The 19454-nt window shown below is 50.0% G+C and overlaps 1 protein-coding gene across 6 annotated transcripts; it reads left to right on the top strand.

Moving 5' to 3' along the window:
* Nucleotides 1-328: 328 nt before the first annotated feature.
* Tex33 (testis expressed 33) lies at nt 329-17762 on the top strand. Of its 6 annotated transcripts, none has more exons than XM_013511578.1 (7): nt 344-520; nt 3824-3883; nt 6457-6584; nt 6777-6854; nt 8279-8423; nt 17290-17400; nt 17595-17762. In XM_013511578.1, exons 1-7 carry the CDS (start codon nt 484-486, stop codon nt 17690-17692), a joined length of 657 nt encoding a protein of 218 aa, XP_013367032.1. In that variant the 5' UTR covers nt 344-483; the 3' UTR covers nt 17693-17762. The 6 variants fall into 6 exon arrangements, with proteins under 6 accessions (XP_013367033.1, XP_013367032.1, XP_005379235.2 ...); XM_005379178.2 differs by having other exon boundaries at nt 350-520; nt 6708-6854; XM_005379177.2 differs by adding an exon at nt 573-656 and having other exon boundaries at nt 355-501; nt 6457-6854.
* Nucleotides 17763-19454: the final 1692 nt, after the last annotated feature.

The raw sequence follows: 19454 nt of genomic DNA, 5'->3' as shown, positions 1-19454 counted from the left end.
GTCTAGTCTGGTCTAAACTGCTGAGCTCCTATGCATTCTTCAAGATCCTGCTCAAATGGCCCATCTGTGAGCAGTGCTCCTTTTCCCTAGACAGAGTTAGTCATGCTCTCTGATTCCTTTATAATCCCAAGAACTTCCTTTGCATTTGGTGGCATGTGAGCCCTCTATGCGTGGCACACAAGCTGGCACTTAGCACTCAGCGGACATTTCTGAGTGGATGAGAGAGTGGATGACACATGAAGGCCTCTCCTGTCCCCCCAGTCCTCCCTTTTTCTGGCCCTCTCCCTCAAGGGTGAGTCTGTGAGCCCTCTGAGGTAACAGAGCCCTGTGAATAGTGGTCACCATGGCAACTCCAATCAACTATGGGGGAAGGGTGCTCCCTAGCAACCATCCACTGGTCCCCCCCAGTCCACTTTGAGCAGCTCCACTTTGCACTCCTGGGCTTCGGCACCCCCTGGAGAGGTTCCTGTGCTTTCTGATGTTATGAAAGTCATAGAGGAGGTGAGGCAGAGACCTGGAGGTGAGCAGGACTCCACCAGGACCTGGGATCTCACTGCTTTCTCCCTACTCAGGGCGGCTTGTGAGAGACACGCGCTGGGCTGCAGCCAGACCCACCACTCCTCCTTGACCGAGGTCTTTTGGGACCTTTCTCCCAGGTCAGAACTGACAGTGAGTCGACCCTTCCGCCTGACTGGCAGTGGCTTTGGGGCAGAGAGGAAGCTCCGGGGTGCGCGTCAAGGGGGTGGCCAGGGGCGGGGATGAGACAGGAGAAAGCTAACTTGAACTAAGTTAACTTGCGACTGTTCAGCTTTTATTGGCACTCCCCCCGCCCGCCCCATTTTTTCCATTTTTGTTTTTTCAGACAGGCTCTCACGATGTAGTTTTCGGGCTTGCAGCCCAGGCTGACCTCAAACTCAGGGCACTCCTGCTAGGCCTGCCCAGTACTAGGATTACAAGTGTGCCCACCATACTTCCTTTCTGACCCTCGCTTTCACCATCAAAGTTACTCTGCACACCAGATGTACCAGTGGTGGGAGCGCCTGACAGAGGTGGTGCGTTGGTCACCCCTTACTGTGTAAACAAGGCACGCTGGAAGGACATGGCTTTAAGGGCAGCACTCGCCATCTCCCAGTCCTGAGGGTCTGGGATGCAGGAGCAGGTGCCGGGACTCCAGCTCAGGGTCGCTCCCAGGCTGCAGTCTAGGTGAAGCTTGCGGCTTCAGCCTCCAGGGCCACTGGAGAAAGATCCTCTTCTCGGGCAGGACTGGGCTCCTCACCAGCTGGTGGCCCCTTCACTTTTTGTCACCTGGGCCTCTTCACAAGGACCCCGGGTCCCATCAGAGTGAGGAACAAGCACCATCTTAAGGCAGTGTGAATGATACAGGAGTCTATCTTGTGTAGCTTGGAGGTGGCATTGCTCGGCTGGGCCTGTTCTGTTGGCTAGAAGCAAATCACTAGGTCAGCCCACACCCAGGGGGAGGGAATTACACAGGGACTGGGGGACACTGGAGACATTCAGCGCCTGCCACTGTCTATCCTCTGGCTCCCAACAGTCTACGACCCCTCCATGTGCAACACAGGCCCATATGCTCTTGGGATCTCCGAAGTCTCCTCTGATGACAGCGCTCGTCACACTTGAGAATCCGGGGGACAGATTGTGCTCAGAGGGGTTGGGGGCCCCAGTGCTGCTCCCAGGGGAACTTCCTGTGCTGTCTTCCCCCAGCCACAATCAGGGCCGTGCTGAGGCGTGGCTTTCAAGAGTGAGGAAGGAGGAGACCTGAGGGGTCACTGGGGTCCGAAGCTTTGAACTCTAGCCCGGTAGATGCTGGGCCTCTGTCACCATCAGCTCTGCCCTGAGGACTTTTGCATCCACACTGAGGTGTCTTTTCTTTTTAGTCTGGTCCAACTGTCTCTTTCGTTTTGTCCCATCTCTGTCCCTTTCACTCCACTGACAGTGTTTTTGCTAATACAGTTTCCTCGAAAGCTGTGACACATACAGTTCACCCTACTAGATTGAAGCTGCACCCCTCTGTACCGGGGGGGCTTTTACGATTGCCAGAGGCCCTCAGATTCCACTGGGAGGGGTGTGAGGCGCAGCCTTAGTCTCCTTCAAGGACTCTGTATGTGGCTGTAAACACCCAATCCTTGGCTCTTTCTAAGGTTTAAAATAAGTTTATGATCTCACACTGTCTGCTGTTACCCAATTCGGGTTGGGGAGTTTAATAGCCCAAAAATCAACACCCAGGAGCAAGTGTTGTGGTCAAAGCAAGCAGGCTTCATTGAGATACAAGCAACCTGGAGGAGGCCACGCTTCCACGGTTCAAGTTCCGCCCTCTCAGTCTCTGGAGAAGTGGAGATATTTATATGAGGGCCGCCCAGGGGCCTCCTGTGGAAACTAGCCTTTCCTAGGAGTCATGCAAGGACAGTGGTGAGCTCTTATCTCCAGGGCAGACATTTCTGCTTGGGGTCTGCTTTGTGGTCAACAGCTGCTTCCTGGAATCCACACAGAAAAACAAGCAGGGTCAGACGAGTGCAGAGTGAAAGCCACAGTCAGAGATGGGACAGAGGACAGGAACGAGGCCAGATGGAGCCACCAGTGGCAGCAGCCTGCCACAGAAGGTCCTGGTGGTGACATGACAAGGTCCACACAGGTGGCAGGGAAGCTGTCATCTGGGCTGTGTTTTCACATCAAGGACCAACAAGTGGAGGGTCCAGTCCCAAGGTCACACACTTGTGCATATCTTCAGGACAAGGGCCTGAGTCCCTCTTGTGCAGCTGGCCTGAGGCCACCTCCCCTTGGCTCCACATGGTCCCCACGTTCTGCCGCTTTTGTCATAGCAAGTCACCAGGTCCAGCCATATTCAAGAGGGTGAGAATAGCAGGGAGCAGGGGTCATTGGGTATCACATCAGAATCTGCATGATCCCCAGATTAACAGTAATGTAATTATTTTTGGTGCTGGAAATTGAACTAAGGACTTCTCAAATAGTAGGCAGTGCTCCATCTCTAGCCCCAAATAATTATAATGCCAAAATTAATAGGTGGTTTTGCTGGGAAATTTTTCAAGGGAATAGAATTGACCTGGTTTCTACCTGCTATAAACTTACTGGAAATTCTCAAAGACCAACTCTCTCTTATTATAAAGACTCTTACCTGGTAGGACTTGGTTTTGTGTTGTTCATACTCTGACATGCGCAAAAAATCAGGATAAAAGCCGGGCATGGTAACTCAGGCCTGTAATCCCAGCACTTGAGAGGCTGAGACAGGAGGATTGCTCTGAATCCGAGGCCAGCTTGGGCTACATAGTGATTTCAAGGCCAGCCTTGACTACAGTGTGAGACCAACTCTCAAAAGACCCAAATAAACAAAACCCACAAAACAAGTCAGCCAAACAAAAGCATAATAAAAACCCCACATGTAATGAAATAAGAGAACATAAAGAAAAGATTCTCCTAGGAAGAGACACAAATATGAAATCTGCAGAGCTAGCTGTTGGAAGACCCAGGAGTGGGCTCCCTGGGACCAGCTCTGGGGCTCCCTTCCCAGCCCAGGAATGAGCAGTCACAGCGGTTAGCACCCTATCTGCAGGAAGGCCAAAGTGACTGGGTGGGGGTGAGGCGAGCTGTGGGAACCATGGCCTTTTAAAGACGAGGAGCCTGGGAGCCCCTGGTGATGGGTGGATGGTTCCGGCCATGGCAGAGGGCACAGTAGTAGAGCAGGGCCTGGCCAGGGATGTCTGTGGGCTCCCTCTAGGTTGGGCTCATACTTGCTTGGGAGGCTCTGTCATCTGAGAAGGGATGATGAAGTGTGCGGCTTTGTCCACAGGACCGAGCTTGGAATTACCTGCCTTAGAGCAAGAGGCGATGGAACTGGGTCATCGAGCAGGTAGGACGCGGTGGACACAGCCAGGAGCAGTTCCCTCCTCGTTACCCCCACCCCGTTGCCCTGAGGGAAGGAGCTGCTGAGCCCCTTTATCCCGCCAGGCCCATCCTCAGGTGCTCCTGGTCACCAAGGTGGAGCCACCCCTCATGCTCCTGGCAGGGTGTGGGAGGGCAGAGCGTACAACCTAGCCGCAGGAGTGGGGCGGGGGGCGCGGTGCAGGGCCTGTGGCCGAAGGGAGGGATACGGTGTGACCCTGGGAACAAACTGGCTGAGACTGGGAGAGGAGAGAGCTGGCTCTGGTGGCTCTGGGGGACCCTGGCAGGCATGGCTGGGGCAGGCCACTCTGGGAAGGGTCCCTGATGGGTGAGGGTGGCGGAGTCACAGGTCAGGTGGGGACACAGCAGTCCACTGAGGCGGTGACCGCTCCTGCTGGGAGCTTCTTCCACTGCCTGGAATGACCCTGGGACTTTACCTTCAGATTTCTGCCTTTCAGTAGATCTGACACAGCTGCTCTGGGAGGGGCCTGGTAACCTGTCGCATCATCATCAGTAGTAAGAGGAGGAGGAGGAGGAGGTAGAGGATTGACTCAGGGCCTTCTCACTGACTTACATCCCCAACCCTTCTTAAACTTTTTAAATTTTGAGATAAAGTCTTGCTAAGTCACTAAGTTGCCCAGGCTGGGCTCAAACTTGTCATCTTCCTGTCTCAGCCTCCTAGAGTGCTGGGACTACAGGTGTGCATCACCACTTCCAGTTTCCTTCCTTCCTTGCTTGCTTCCTTCTTTTCTTCCTTCCTTCCTTTCTTTCTTCCTTCCTTCCTATATTCATTCAACAAACATTGTGCCTTCAGAGGAGCTCCTTTATAACCCAGCCCCTGGCTCTCAGTAGGTGGTTACTCAGTGGATGAATCGGTGACCATCTTGGCTCTCTGAGCAGGAGACGCAGGACACACTGGGATCGCTGAAATGCTCCTAACTCAAATGGTGGCAGAGGATGAGCAGGCGGTCCCAGCATCATGTGGCCATAGAGGAGACACCAAGAGCACAGGCCAGGCCCTGCCCCAGTGGTGCTGAGCCCTGAATCTGTGGAGCACTGAGGGGAACCTGCCCTGTGCTGGGCCTCAGTCTCCCCAGGAGCAGGCTGAGGGCGGAGGGTGACCAGGCAGGTGCTGAGCACGCTTGCTCTCTGCTGTCTGCCTCTGTCCCTTTGTGAAGGGGGTGCCGTGCCCTCCTGCTGGTCTTCGTTGTCCCCAGAGACCCTCTGCAGAGCCCAGCAGGAGGGACAGAGTCCATCTGATCTTGGCACAGGTTTTCCCTCTGCTTTTTGTAGGTGACTGAGGCAAGGACAAAGGCCAAAGGGTGGGCAGGAGAACGCAGAAGCCTGCCCTGTGCCCGGTGCCCTGGGGCAGGGTCTGCAGCCCCCTCGGGTGGGCGTGAGGGGTCCCAGATCAGTGCTGTCAGGGACAGCACAGGGGGAGCCTGAATCTGTGCTCACAGCTGCCTTTTCTTGAAAAATTAACCTAGACCAAGCTGCAAATCCAGTGACCACAGCAAGGCAACAGGGAGATGCTGGGCTGGGAGGGAAAGTTTGGCCTCCATCACGGCAGAAGTGAGGCTCCAGGGACTGGTTTGGTTTTTAACAGCAACACATAGGCTCTGACCTCATTTGCAGACAGAAGTGGAGCAAAACTAGGCATCTTTTAAGAGGAAGATCAGAGGACCCTTCTGGAGGGGTTTGGAGGGAAGCTCACCAAACGGTTTACAGCTGTGACCTGGGACGAGGGTGATGGTAGGCTGTGAGGGGCTTGGCCTCCGTGTTTTGCACGGAGACAGAAGGTGCATACTGCTTGGTGTTATGTCAAATGTGTGTCCTGGCTGGGTGTGGTGGTGCACACTTGTCATCCCAGCATTCTGTGAGGCTGAGACAAGAGGACTGTGGGTTTAAATCGAACCTGGACAATTTAGCAAGATCCTTTCTCAAAAAAATAAATACAGCTGAGGGTGGTGGCCCACATCTATAATCTCAGCACTCAGGAGGCTGAGACAGGAGGATCACTGTGGGTACTTAAGTGAGTTCAAAGTCAGTCTGGACTACATAGTGAGACCGTGTCTCAATAAATAAATAAATAAACAAATAAATAGGCCTGAGGATGCCACTTGTGCAAAGGCCCTGTGTTCAATTTCCAGGACCTGAAAACCAAACAAAACACATGGCCTAAGTTGCCATGCAATGGCTCTAAAATGCACCATTACTTAGGCATCTCTAAGAGAAAACACTGCTATTGGACCATAAGACTAGACCTTAAGGCCAGATAGGCTGAGGCTGTGACTCCAAGTGCCAAAAGCAGTGTGAGCAGCCCCGGCCTGTGGGAGGTCTGGCCACTGAACTCCCTTCCCCTGTCTCTCCTTTCTCACCCATATCTCTCCGCCCTTCTCCTCTGTCTGTCCCTGGCCCCCGGGGCTGTGTCTGTCATTCCCCCGCCCCACCTGCCTCTCTGCGCCCTTCCTGGCTCCACTTTGCGCATCTGTCTGAGTCTCCTTCCCTCCCGCCCTCTCTGTCTCTCTTCTCCATGTTCAGGTGCAACTTCTTTGACCAGGAGCCCCCTGGGCAGCATGAAAGGGGGGCCCCAAGACGGCAACATCTCCAAGTTCAAGCACCAGACCCCGCCCGCCTCGAGCTCCGGAGGCAGCTCCCTAGGACAGGAGGTAGCCCGGCCTCCACCCCCAAGCCCTGCCAGCAGGGATTCTCTGGGGGTGGGCCCAGGACAAGGGGCTCTGAAGAAGGGGGGCTCCAGACTGTCCTCGAGGGGGAGCTGCGTTTCCCTCCAGGAGGGGCCTTGGCAGGGCAAAAGCCTCGACGCGAAGACCCAGGAGCTGAGAGTTTCGTCTCCCAGCCAGAAGGACAACATCATCCCTGACAACATTCGCCACAAATTCGGGAGCAAAGTGGTGGACCAGCTGGTCTCCGAGGAGCAGGTGTCCTGGCAGGGCCTGGAGGCTAAGGGTGGTGGAGGGGCTCTCATGAGACTTAACAACAAGGACACAAAGAAACCTGAGGAAATCCCTGTCATAGGAGCATCAGAATGCAGTACTTGCTGAGCACCTGCTGTGTGCCAGAGACCTAGCGTTGTTTAAATCCCTCCCATGTAACACCACAACCCATTTTCCTAACAGCCATGCAAAGAAAGTCATATTATTATCTCTGTTTTATAAGGATAAAGAGCCAAAGGCTAAGATGATTTAACTTAACCAAGTTCACTCAGTTGTGGGACTAGAATCCAAACTGCATGGGCAGATTTTGGTGCCTCTGCCCAAATGACTCTGCAGATACAAAGCTTTTGTTTGGATGGGATGTTTTCAGTTGGAACAAATTTCTAAAGATAGGCAATACTCAGTGGACAGATAACATTTTTTGGGAATCAGAAGACCTAGGTTTGAATCCTGGGTCTGCCCTTGAATGCTGGGTAACTTTAGATAAGTTACTTTCTCTCATGGGTGTCAGTATCTACATCTGTAAAGCGAAGCAGAGAGACTAGACAAATTCATGGCACACGGGCTACAGCTGGCCCAGCCTGCTTATGTGGCAGACATGACTAGTCAGTGCTGACACTCTTTCCCACATGATGTACCATTCTAGGCAGCCAGTTCTAATCAGTTGAAACTGGAGATAAAATACACCTGCCATTTCTGGTCAAATGCTATGCATCCTCCCTGTTCTGGCATTCTGAGACATATCAGAGCCAGCATTTCAACCTTTATAGCAACTACATGGTATATTAACTAGGCAGGGGTTAGTATTTCCTTTTTAATACTTGGTAAAATGAAGGCCCAGAGAGGAGTGGAGACTTGCCAAAGTCAGGAGCTGCTATATAGCAGAACTGAAGCTCAAATCCAGATTTCTGGCCTCCTAGGCCTCCTAGGCCGGTTTTCCCATTACTATAAGGAAGGAGTTGGCCTCGTTGAGAGCTAAGGACTTTGATTTGTGTGAGGCTGAGAGGGAAGCAAATCAGGGCTCTTGGCTCCCCAGCTATCTATCTATAGGGCTGGGTGAGTCTGGCCTCTGCCCCAGGCCCGGTTTCCTCAGTTATAAAGTGGTGGGAATAGTGTCATGCTGTGAAGCCCCTCCTGGCACAGCACACAGTGGGTGCTCAATGTAGGGGGGTAGAGGGGGGGCGGATTTAGGATCATCGTCATCCCTGATGCCCCTGCCCTCATAGGAGGGAAGAGGAGTGGGCCTGGGGCAGGGCCTCCAACCTCTCCAGCTCCTCGGCCCTTCAGAGGGTTGAGGGCTGCTCCCCATGGATGGGGAAAGAGGAGGCAGGGTCAGAGAGGAGCAGGGGAGCCGCGGTGGGACTTGCCCCTCTTTCCCCCCCTTGCCACTTGTTCCACTCTCCCATCAGGCTCAAAGCGCCATCAGTGAAGCTTTGGAGGGCCAGAAGAAGAGAAGCTCATGGTCCAGTGAAACCCAGAGTCCTGTGAAAAGCTCCTCCATCTTTTCCGACTACTATGATCTGGGTTACAACATGCGATCAAACTTATTTCAAGGTCAGCCAGAGGGCAACACCAGGGGTCTCTAGGGCACTGAGAGGGGAAAGGGGAAAGCCTTTGGGATGTCCACCCCTTAAGCAATCCATAACCCCACAAGGCACAGCTCCATGGACTCCCACTTCGTGCCCCTGAGGGCATCCTTCATGCTGGACCCATCCTGCTGGGTGCTGGGCATGTCCAAGCCCAGCCACTCTGTCCTCGCTGTGCACATGACACAGCCGGGTGGTGGCTGCCAGCCTCTCACACCCTGGGACACTTCTACCTTCTTAATCTACCAGTGGGAGGCCCGGTTCTGCTGGCCTGACACCTTTGATCACAGTGACAATACGGGGTTTCTTGGGCTCAAAGCTCAGCTCAACCCCTCCCTCCTTGGCTGGCTGTGACCTTTGGTAGAGTCCTTCACCTCTGAGCCTCTCGGCCTCCCAAGTATGCTGGGATGCTGACGACACAGTGGCCCTCACTGGGCTGTGGACAAGAGTCTCTGAAGACATGAAGGTGCTTGGCCTGTGTCACTGGGGAGTCCTGAGAAGCTTCCAGGCCATTAGGTCCCTTACCTAGAGTCTGGGGTGGGGGCGCTACCTGGGGAAAAGGCAGGATGCTGGGAGGCTGTGCCGTCTAGAGGTTTCCTTTGGGTCTGAGCAGCCCTACCTGGTTGGGGGCAGGTAGTTGTGGTGGCAGTAGTAGGTCCATTTTAGAGGTGGATTTGAGGCTGATTACCCGAGACATCTTAGTAATCTGAGGTGGATCTGGGACTGAGATTCAAGGTTTCCTTCTGACGTGTGCATGAGCTATCCTCAGTACCAGGACCAGTCACCTCCTCGCTGTGACACTATAGACCGAGGGAGGGCTTTCCACGGTGCTCACCTAGGGTCCCAGCCAGCACACGGGGCTTCCCTTGGGGCCCACGCTCCAGTGTGGCCTTGCTATAGAAGCTCAGCCTTCTGTGGGCCTCTTTCCTCCCTCGCCACCTCCCAAGCTCCAGGGCCTGGCCGACCTCCCCTACTTGGCTGGACTCCCGGTCACCCGAGGAACCAGACATCCTTTGGAAGCGTTTCTGAGTTTTTCTTTGAGTTTGGAGAGGAGTCGTGCTGGGGGAGGGGGTGAGAACACAGCTCATATTGTCCTCCTCCTGGGCTCCATGATCCCACCTCCCCCTTCTCTAACGATGATCACCTGCAGTTCTTACATACAGCCTTGTGTGAAAAACTCCACATAAACATAAGAGAATAACAACAACATAGCACCCACACCCCATCACCCAGCCTGGCAGGGAGAGCTGTGCCAAGGGTGCACTGACCAGCTCACACCAGTTCACAAGGGTGGATTGTTCCATTTCCTAGAACTGATTGGCATTTAAATGCTATTTTAAGATTGCTGGGGTAGCGGTGTTTACACACCGGAAACAGGCAAACACTGGGAACAGGGCTTTGCCCTGGGGGCAGTGGCACACTGAGGTCTCACTGTGCCTGTCTGCATGTCCCTCTCAGGCTCCACCTGCCTGGGCTGGCCTTGGCACTGGCTGCCCGAGGCTGGTGAGGCCACACGGACCTGTGGGAGGGGAAATCCGAGGGGAAGCAGGCAAGGTCTGAAGACCCCAGGGAGGACTCTCCCTGAGGGAGGTAGGAAGCCATGCTGGGGCGGTAAGCAGAATGGCCCTGCCTGGTTTAGGGAAAAGGACCACTCCAGGTGCTGTGTTGGAAGAGATCTGAGGGAGCTGGGGCAGGAATGGGAGACCAGTGAGGAGGTGACTGTGAAAACCTAGGTGCAACAGGTGACGGTGGTTGGTGTTGTTGGTCAGCTTTTTATTACTGTAACAAATGCCCGTGAGGATCAGCTTATACAGAGGAAAGGGTTATGTTGGCTTGCAGTTGTGGGGCTTCACTGCTTTGGGTCTTCGGGAGGTGTCCCATCATGGGAGAGAGAGAGCGAGGCAAGAAAGCTGCTGACCTCACAACCCAGGAGTGACAAAGAGCACTAGGAAGGAGTTGGGTTCTCTTTGAGGGAACGTGATAGTGACCTTAAACCTCCCACTTCCATTCACAGAGGTATTAGAAGTAGCTTGATATCTGGTTGGGCAACACCCCCCCCATCACCAGTCAGTCTTGGGTTTCCAGTTCTTTCAAGTTTTCCTGTACATTTTAGACTCTGCTCCTCAATATCTGTGAAAGCCCTACTGCAATTTAATTGGAAGCACATTAAATCTATCACACAATTTAGGGACAGTTATCAGCTTTATGACAATAAGGTTGATAATTTATAAATGTGGTATATAGTTTCATTACCTTAAATCTTCCTTCAACACCTGTCAATAACAGTCTGTAATTTTTTTCTAAAGATTATGAGTTTTTTGTTAGATTTATTCAGGATAATAAATAGATTTGCTACTTATTGCAAATGGTATCATTTTGAAAATTAAATTTTCTGGGGCTGGGGTCTTAGTGCTGGAATATATGCTTAGCATGCATTCAATACCTAGCACCAAAACCTTAATTAAGTTAAATTATAACATTTTCTAACTTTGCTCCTGCTGGTATATTTAGAAGCTATTATTTTTATTATTGTTTAAAATTCCTTTTAGCAATGCTGGACTTTGAAGCCTGAGAGCATGAGCTATATCCTCATGTATTTTAATTTTCTTACTTTGAGACAAATTCTCACTAAGTTTCCCAGGCTGGGCTCGAACTTTCAACCCTTCTGCCTCAGCCTCCCAAGTAGCTGAGATTACATGCTTGCACTGTTGTGCTCAGCACAGTTTCCATTTTTGTATATTAATCTTTCTTTTTTTTTTCCGGTACTGGGAATTGAACTCACGACCTTGCGCTTGCCAGGCAGGTGCTGTGCCGCTGAGCTAAATCCCCAGCCCCTTTTGTGTATTAATCTTATATCCGGAAACCTTGCTCGGTTCACTTCAGTTCCAATACATATTTGCAGGTTTGTGGCACTTCTTCTGAATAATAATAATGGTAGCCTTCACACACAGCATGTAACAGATGACAGACATTGCTCCAAGTATGCACAAGAACTTGATGTGGTTTATCCTATCATTCCCATTATTTTTCAGGTAGAAAAAAAATAGAGGCATGGGAAAGTTAAACAACTTGCTTCAGGTTACACAGGTAGGAACAGGCACAGTTGGAATTTGAACCTTGGCAGCCAGAGTTCATATTCTCAACCACCAGACTCTCCTCACCTTTGCCCCGGCCTCTGGCTGACTTATGCATCATGACGGTGCATCTGAGCAGGAAAACGGGTGTTTTTATACCTTCCCTGACTGTCACCATTGCATAATAGTGTTTATTTTTCATAGCCCTGAATACATTTGGGGGGGTGTGTGTTGAGGACTGAACCCAGGACCTTTGCACTGAGCTACATCCTTAGCCTTTTCTATTTTTTATTTTGAGACAGGGTCGTGCTAAGTGATACAATGTTTTTAAGAGAAATTTGAAGATACGTTTTATCGTGTTATGGAGGCTTCCCTTTATTACTCAGTTTGTCTTTTACTTTTTAAAAAAATATGAATGAGTGTTGATTTATTAGCTATTGTCCTGCAGTGTTTTAGGTGATCATTGGATTTTCCCTTTGATCTGTTAATGAGGTACTAAATCATATTAACTGATTTCCTAACACTAAAGCCAACGTGTACTCCTGCATCTAAACCGGTGCAGAGGTGCAGGACCTGTTTTAATTGTGAAAACTGCCATCCCCGCAGAAGTCTGTGTGAAATCCACATGCTACTGAGAGCACAACCTGAGCACACGAGCCGCCTCCCAGGGGAAGGGGGTCGGTTCAGGGGACCTTGGAGGCGCCTCCTGTACTTTTGGCCACATCTGCTTCCTCCCCAAAGGGAATCAATGCCCGGACTTGTGACTCTTTTGCCTGGTGATTAATCCCATACTTATCCCTGCCGAAAAATATACGCTTTATTACAGAAATTGAGCACAATAAAAGAATGGCTTTCAATAGCCTTCTAGTAGTGTGCTCTTGAGCACCTGTGCGTGCCTGGGGTTGTAATCGGTGCCAAGGTGAAGATGGGGTGTGGGGAAGGCAGATGCAGGTAAAGGGGATCGTAGGTGCCCATGTCGGGCCCACAGTCTATTAGGCAGGTGGATTATTATTACAGAATAAAAGAATAATGAAATAGGGTGCTTTGTGCCACATGAACAAGGAGTATATTTGGCATTAAATAGACCAGATTCTGTGGCGTAACCTGTACCAGGTCTTGAATGACCAGAGGAAGGGAGAGAGGAGAGAGAGAGTGGGAGAAAGCAAGCAAGCACTAGGGTGAGTCCTGCTTCAGTCCGGCCAGAGGCAGCCGGACAGCCCAGGCCATCACTGCTGTGTTTTCTTTAGCACGGGGGAACCCTGAAGTGAATGGTGCCAGAGAGCAGCTTGGGAGCTCACGGACAAGGGGGCTTGGGGGAAAGGCTTGGAGGCGGCAGGCCAGTCTGGGGTTCAGGGGGAAGGGAGGTCAGGCAGTTGCCTTTTCACTGGGAGCCACAGCAGGATTTGGCACAAGGAGAGACTTCCATTTATGAATGGATGCACTTGGCTGTTGAGTGGAGACAGACAGAGCCCAATAGGGCAAGAATGAAGCCTGAGAGCCCCTGAGGGTACAGCCCAGGCACTCAAGGTGGGAGAAATGGCTGAGCCCGCATGAAGGTGGAGCAGAAGCCTTTCTGGGTGGTTTTGGGACCTTGGGGTGTTGGGATGGGGGTGGAGGGTGTTGTGGGGGAGAAGCCAACGATGACTCCAGGGCTGGAGACCAGAAGGGTGGGGCTGCGCGGGACTGTGCAGGTGGGGCAGGTGTGGAACCAGGTAGAGGTGTGTGTACGTGTATGGGCGGATTGGTGGGGCATGTGACCCAGCTCAGGGACAAGGGACCAACTTGGAGCCACTGAGCTGGTGTTTGAATCCCAGCTCTGCCCGGTGCCCAGTTCCTCTGTCCCTTTTACCTAAGTTTTCTTCTTTGTAAAATATGACTGATAACAAAAGTCACCTCATAGATCTTTTTTAACAGAATAATATAATAGCGTGTAGTACTGAGATCTTGGCACATAACTGTAAGCAAATACAATAAACTTCTGAGCGGCAGTGCGGAGAAAGAACCATGGTTGGGTGGGGGATCTAGAAGGTCCCCGGGGTACTCTAGGTCCTAGGCCTGCATGGGGTCGGTCCTGTCACTTGCTGCTGCCTCCTTTCCCAGGCTCCAGGGCTGGCTGGGGAGGCTGGGACCCTAATGACCACATGGGGGTTTTGTCTGAAGATGGATTCACTATCTTGCTTGTTTGGCAAGGATTTGAAACCAAGTCTTGCTGTCATGGGCATGTCCGTGGGTCCTGCAGAGCTCTGTGTGTGGGTCCCAGTGTGCATGGATGTGCTTTTCCTCCTGCTGTCAAGTCCCCAAGCTCTGTGCTGTTTTGATGTTTTGGGGTGGCATCCTCATAACTTCTACTGGGGTTCACTGGCTCCAGGAGCTTTGGGGTGGGATTAGCCTGGCTCCAGGCTGATCTTCTCTTCACTGCCCACTCTGGTGTGCAGACCCTGGGTGCCCACTGCATGTGTGAAGGGATTGCTGGCTCTATGCATGTCCTCTGCCATCTCAGGCCGAAGCACTTTGCTTTTCTTGTGTCCTCCAGCTTCTAGTGCTGTATATAGCATCCTGAAGGGACCCATGAAGCCCCTCTAACTAGATTTAATGAGAGAGGTGGGAAGTGGACACCTCTATCCCAGGAGCAGTGACTCAGAACTCTAAAAAAAAATCCTTTAGGATCATCCTGGCTGTTTTCCTCACATCCAGCCATTTTCTAGCTGCACAGAGATGAGTTCTTTGGCAGGTTTTAGACACTTGCTTCCAAGTTCCACAGGAAGGTTCTGCTTCTCAGCTGCTTTGATATCTGATCGCCATCAAAATGGAGGGCTTTGGTCCAAACTTGTAACTTAACGTTGTGTTACATAAGCGTTTCAAGCCATAAATACCAACCTCTAAAAATGGCTTTTTCTGGCTGAATAGCATCGTCCTTAAAGGACACAGCTGTAATGACTTTAGTCCTTTGAAGCTGGTGAGATCTGCTCTGTAACCAGCCAGTGGGCAGTTTTGTAGATGACTCACGTGTGCGTGAAATGGCCTCTTGGGTGCAGGACTTGGTGTTAGTTGAGAACAGCCTTGTTAATTACATCTCTGTAGATCTTGCCATTCCTTATTAATATTCTTTCCTGATCTATTAATTACTAAGAGATAAATCTTTAAATTTTCTACTATCGTAGCAGATTTATCCATTTCACTTCTGATGATTTTGCCTTAACTATTTTGAGATTTTTTTTCAATGCAGCAAATTTAGAATTATTGCAGTACCTTCATTAATTGCAGCCTTTTTAAATGTCTCCCAGTGTCTTTGCTTTGCAGTCTATTTTGTCTGCTATCACTATAGCTAGACCAGACTACTTTTGGGGAGTGTTTGCTTGGTCTGTCTTTTTCTAGCCTTCCATACTTGTCTTCTCTTTGTACCTTAAAATTTAAATTTTGCATCTTAAAAGTACGTCTGAAATAATTTTTACCTGGAAAACATCTGGTGTGGTCTGATCCTGTCGTTGAAGCAGTAGGCTTAGTCCATTTATATTTACTTGACTTATTGACACATTTGGATTAATTTCCATGACCTTATTTTGTGTTTTCTATTTGTGCTTTTTCTATCCTTTTTTCTCCTTTTCTGGATTTGTTTGAGCTTTCTTGTTCAGTCCATTTTTTTTAGAGTTGAGGATTTAGCCCAGGGCTCTTTCATGCTAAGCACTGTTCTCCCACTGCACCCACCCAGCCCTCTCAGCCCCATTTATGTACTTTTCTATTCTTTCTATTTTTTCTTTCTTTCCTTCCTTCCTTCTTTCTTTCTTTCTTTTTTTTTTTTTTTTGAGGTGGGGCCTTGCTTTGTGTCTTGGGCTAACCTTGAACTCACTATGTAGCTCAGGCTGACCTGAAACACACAAGGATCATCCTGCCTCTGCCTCCTTAGTGCTGGGATCACAGGCGTGCACCACCACGCTCAGCTTTTCCTATTCATTTAGTAGGTACCTTGGGCATTTTAATGTGTAGAGTTAATAAATTCTAAAGTTAATCGAAGTATTCAAGTTTTTCTAAATGGTTTAAGAATGTGGAAGGCTTTATCTTTACTTTCTCCTCAGTTTGTATGCTATTATTTCACAAAGTTGTCCACATAAACAAAGTAGTTTAAATTTAGCCTGGGGCCACAGGATCTGAGAGTCCTTGATCTTCACTTACTAACTGTATGACTTGGGACAGGTGACTTAACCTCTCTGTGCTTTAGTGATTTCATCAGTAAAGTGGGGGTTCTAATTGTGTCTGCTTCTTAAACTGCCTGAGAAGATTCAATGCGTAAGTTTGTGTGAGTCTCCTAGAACTGTTTGTGTACATGGTAAATCTTCAAAAATGGTTAGAGGGCTGGGCTGGAGCTCAGCGATGAGTGTCTGCCTTACCTGAGCAGGGTCCCGCAATCCGTCCCCAGAACTGGAAAAAAAAGTTAAAGGTCATCATCTTAATGATTTCACTTCATAATTTAGATACTGGTACTGTTGTTCTAATGAATACATAGCTAGATTTATTCCATTTGCCCTTTCTGTGTCTACCATTCCTTCTCATATCACAGGTCTTTCTTCTGGGGTCATTTTTTTTCTTCCCGAAGTATCATGTTCATGAGGTCGCTCTAGTGAGGTTTTGTTTTTGGTCAGTTTTAGGTCAATTTTTTGGTCACTCTTAGGATTGTAAGCCAGGCATAGTGGCACACCCTTGTCATCCCAGCACTTGGGAGGCTGAGGCAGGAGGATCACCATGAGTTCAAGCCCAACCTGGCTACATAGTGAGACCTTGTCTCAAAAAAAAAAAAAAAAAAAAAAAAAAAAAAAAGGATTATAGATAAATCTAGAATAATGATTATTGCTGATTAGTACTTTGATATGGATCCACTTTTTTACTTTGATGGTTAAGCCAATCAATTATTTTTCTTTATAAGTGAAATGCCTTCTAGCTAGTTTTGTTTGTTTGTTTTAATGGTACTGGGATTGAACTCAGGGCTTCCCTTGTGCTCCACAAGTGCTATACCACTGACCTATATCCCCAGCTCCTCCTATCCTTTTTAAATTTTATTTCTGAGACAGATTTTTAAGCTTGCTGATCTTAACTTGCTTGTAATCCTCCTGCCTCAGTCTCCTGGGTAGCTAGGATTACAGGTATGTGCTACACTGCCTGCCTCAGTTACTTGTCTCTGCTGCTCTAAGTTGCACCTGGATGTGTCTAGCCAAGGAGTTGCTATCCCAGGATGTAGCTCAGTGGTAGCTTGCTCATGCTTGAGGCCCTGGGTTCGGTCCCCAGCATCACAACCCTCACCCCCTGTGCTATATCATTTAAATCCTTGTTTTTCTTCAGGATTTAGGCTTCTCTCTGGTGTTTCTGATGATTCACAGTAACTTCTTATCCATCACAGTAACTTATTTCCGTGTTTGTGCTTTGATCTGGGGCACTGAGATGAATTTTCTGAGGATACAGGCATTGATTGTCATACCCAGATGCTCGGCTGAATGTCCAGTCATTCAGTCTTTCCAACATTGCAAGGGAATCTTACTCCTCTTGATGAAGACATTGAAGCTCAGAAAGGCTGAAAACTTACCAGAGGCCATGCTGCCCAATACTGGAGCTGGGGTTTGAATCCAGACTTACCGTACCCTGGAACCCTCTCCTGCCCCTTCCCTTCCCTACCCTCCATCCACACAGGAAACTTGCCTGTTATAAGCAAGCCGTCACATACCCCCCTCCACTGACTTGGGACTCTGGGGATTTCTTCATGGTATCACACAGGGCCACCCGAAGAGACCAAGAGCCTTATGAAAGCTTCCTACACGCCAGAGGTGCTGGAGAAATCGGTGCGGGACTTGGAACACTGGCATGGCAGGAAGACAGATGACCTGGGTAGGCGGGGCTATGGATGATGGGAGGCGCATCTGCTCCCTCATGGGCAGAGTGTGATAGTTCTGAGGCCCAGACAGAAACCAGAGCTGGACGGGAGCCCTGGGTGGACTTGGAGAGCTGTGGGTCACTGCTGGGGCCTGGGCCCCTCTGAGACTGCTGAGTGATCTGTGCTGCTTCTCTTCCACTTTCTGTAGGACGGTGGCACCAGAAAAATGCCATGAACATGAATTTGCAGAAAGCTCTCGAGGAGAAATATGGAGAAAAGAGCAAATCCAGGGCCTCAAAGTACTAGGTACGGCACGGAAGAGGCACCCTCTGCTCACAGAAAGTGCTCACAATAAAGAAAGAGAGCATAAATCGGAGCCCTGCTCCTCTGCTTGATGTCTTGCTTCATGCTAGAGTGGGGCCCAGGGAGGGCATGGTGTTGGAGAGTGCACAGGAGGAAGACTAGTCCCCGAAGGCCTAAACTATCCCCTAGACTTCCCTACTCTCCACTCCCTTCTGCTTCCCCTATGATGAGGAGAAAATGCACAGCACCATCCTGTCCCAGTGTACCTAGTAAAAATACCATTCTCCCTCCTGGCTTTGGTGGATGTGTTCCCCTACAGGGGACGCTGCTGGACTATACCTTGACATGTCCTTAACAGACTCTCATTATTTCCAGATATCCATTTCCCCCACTATGAGCTCTTAGATTTAGAGGAATTGGCTGCATATATTCCTTTCAATCTGTGGGTGGCTTTAATTGGTTCATGGTAATTCTCCTGTCTCTCACACAAGTGATTGGTTCATTAATGGGCATGTGACTCAGAGTCAGCCAATGGGATGCAAGGAAAGGTGTGTGGTGCCTTTTGGGAAATTCTTTTCTATGTTTGGGGAACATCTCTTGCTCCTGATACCTTGAACAAGGAATTTTGCAGTCATACACACTGCCCCTTGCAGAAGCCATAGGACCAGAGGAACTGTGGACAGTGCAGCATGAACTCACCAAGTTGCACTGTGAACTTGGCAGAAGCTACCCACTTCTTGGCATCCTATACTGTGAGCCTGGGCATCTCCTTGTTTGAGCAGCCAAGAGATCTTTAGTTAATGATGATCGCTGGTGTCAGCAGGGGAGGGACTTGGGGACTGGAACCCCAGGGAAGATCCTCCAGAGAAGGGGTTCCAGAGCAGCTGTGCTTACTAGTTGATCCTGGAGCTTTTCAACTGGTGGATCTCTAAACCAGCAACACCCCCACCCTCAGCTCACTGACTTGTCCTCTCAAGACCTGCTCTATTCATGGGACATTTTTATTTGCTGTGTGCCCAACCTCATCCAGAACTAGTGGCTTAAAAATTTGTTCCCGATCATGCAAATGGGAAAGGTTTAGCAGGTCTGGCTCACCCCTGCTCCCTCTGTCATCTGTGACACACATGCCTGGTGCTTCAGCTGGGATGAGTCCTACAGCTTGGGTGGATACTTTCCATATGGCATGAGTACCACAACTGGGATGTATACCTTGCAGCTAGAATGGGTACTGCGGGCAGTGGCTGTCTGGGCATTATTCTTTCCTCAAGGCTGGCTTGGGTCTCTTCATGATGTGGGGCCTGGGTTCTAAGAAGGGACATTTCAAAGTGACAAGATTCAGTGTGCAAGGATTTTATCAAGCCTTACCTTCGATGGTTAATGTTCCTGTGGCCAAAGGGCCTATGATAATACCCAGACTTTGTGGGAGGAGACCTCCCAAGGGTATTGCTACGGGCAGAAGGGGCTCACGGAAGATAACCTGAAGAGTCTACCACGGTCGTCATCTTGCTTTGCAAAAGTCAAAGCAAAGGGAAAAATAAAAAATCACTGCCAAGAGAAGGGAAGCAGAGTTCCCACATTTCTCTAAACACCCTCCTCCCATAAGAGAGAATGACTTCAAGATGAGATTGGGCCAGAATGCAATGCATGGAATAAAATCTGACTAGATATTTGCTGAGCATCTGAGTGTGTGACAGCTCAAGGTGCTGGGTTCAGTTCAACTCCTTTCTGGGGTCCCTGCTTTCTGCCAGAAACTGTTCTTGGTGCT

The sequence above is a fragment of the Chinchilla lanigera genome, unplaced genomic scaffold, assembly GCF_000276665.1.
Source record: "Chinchilla lanigera isolate Chin_1 unplaced genomic scaffold, ChiLan1.0 scaffold00012, whole genome shotgun sequence".
In the NCBI taxonomy this organism is placed as follows: Eukaryota; Metazoa; Chordata; class Mammalia; order Rodentia; family Chinchillidae; genus Chinchilla; species Chinchilla lanigera.
This window is presented reverse-complemented; position numbering and strand designations above follow the sequence as displayed.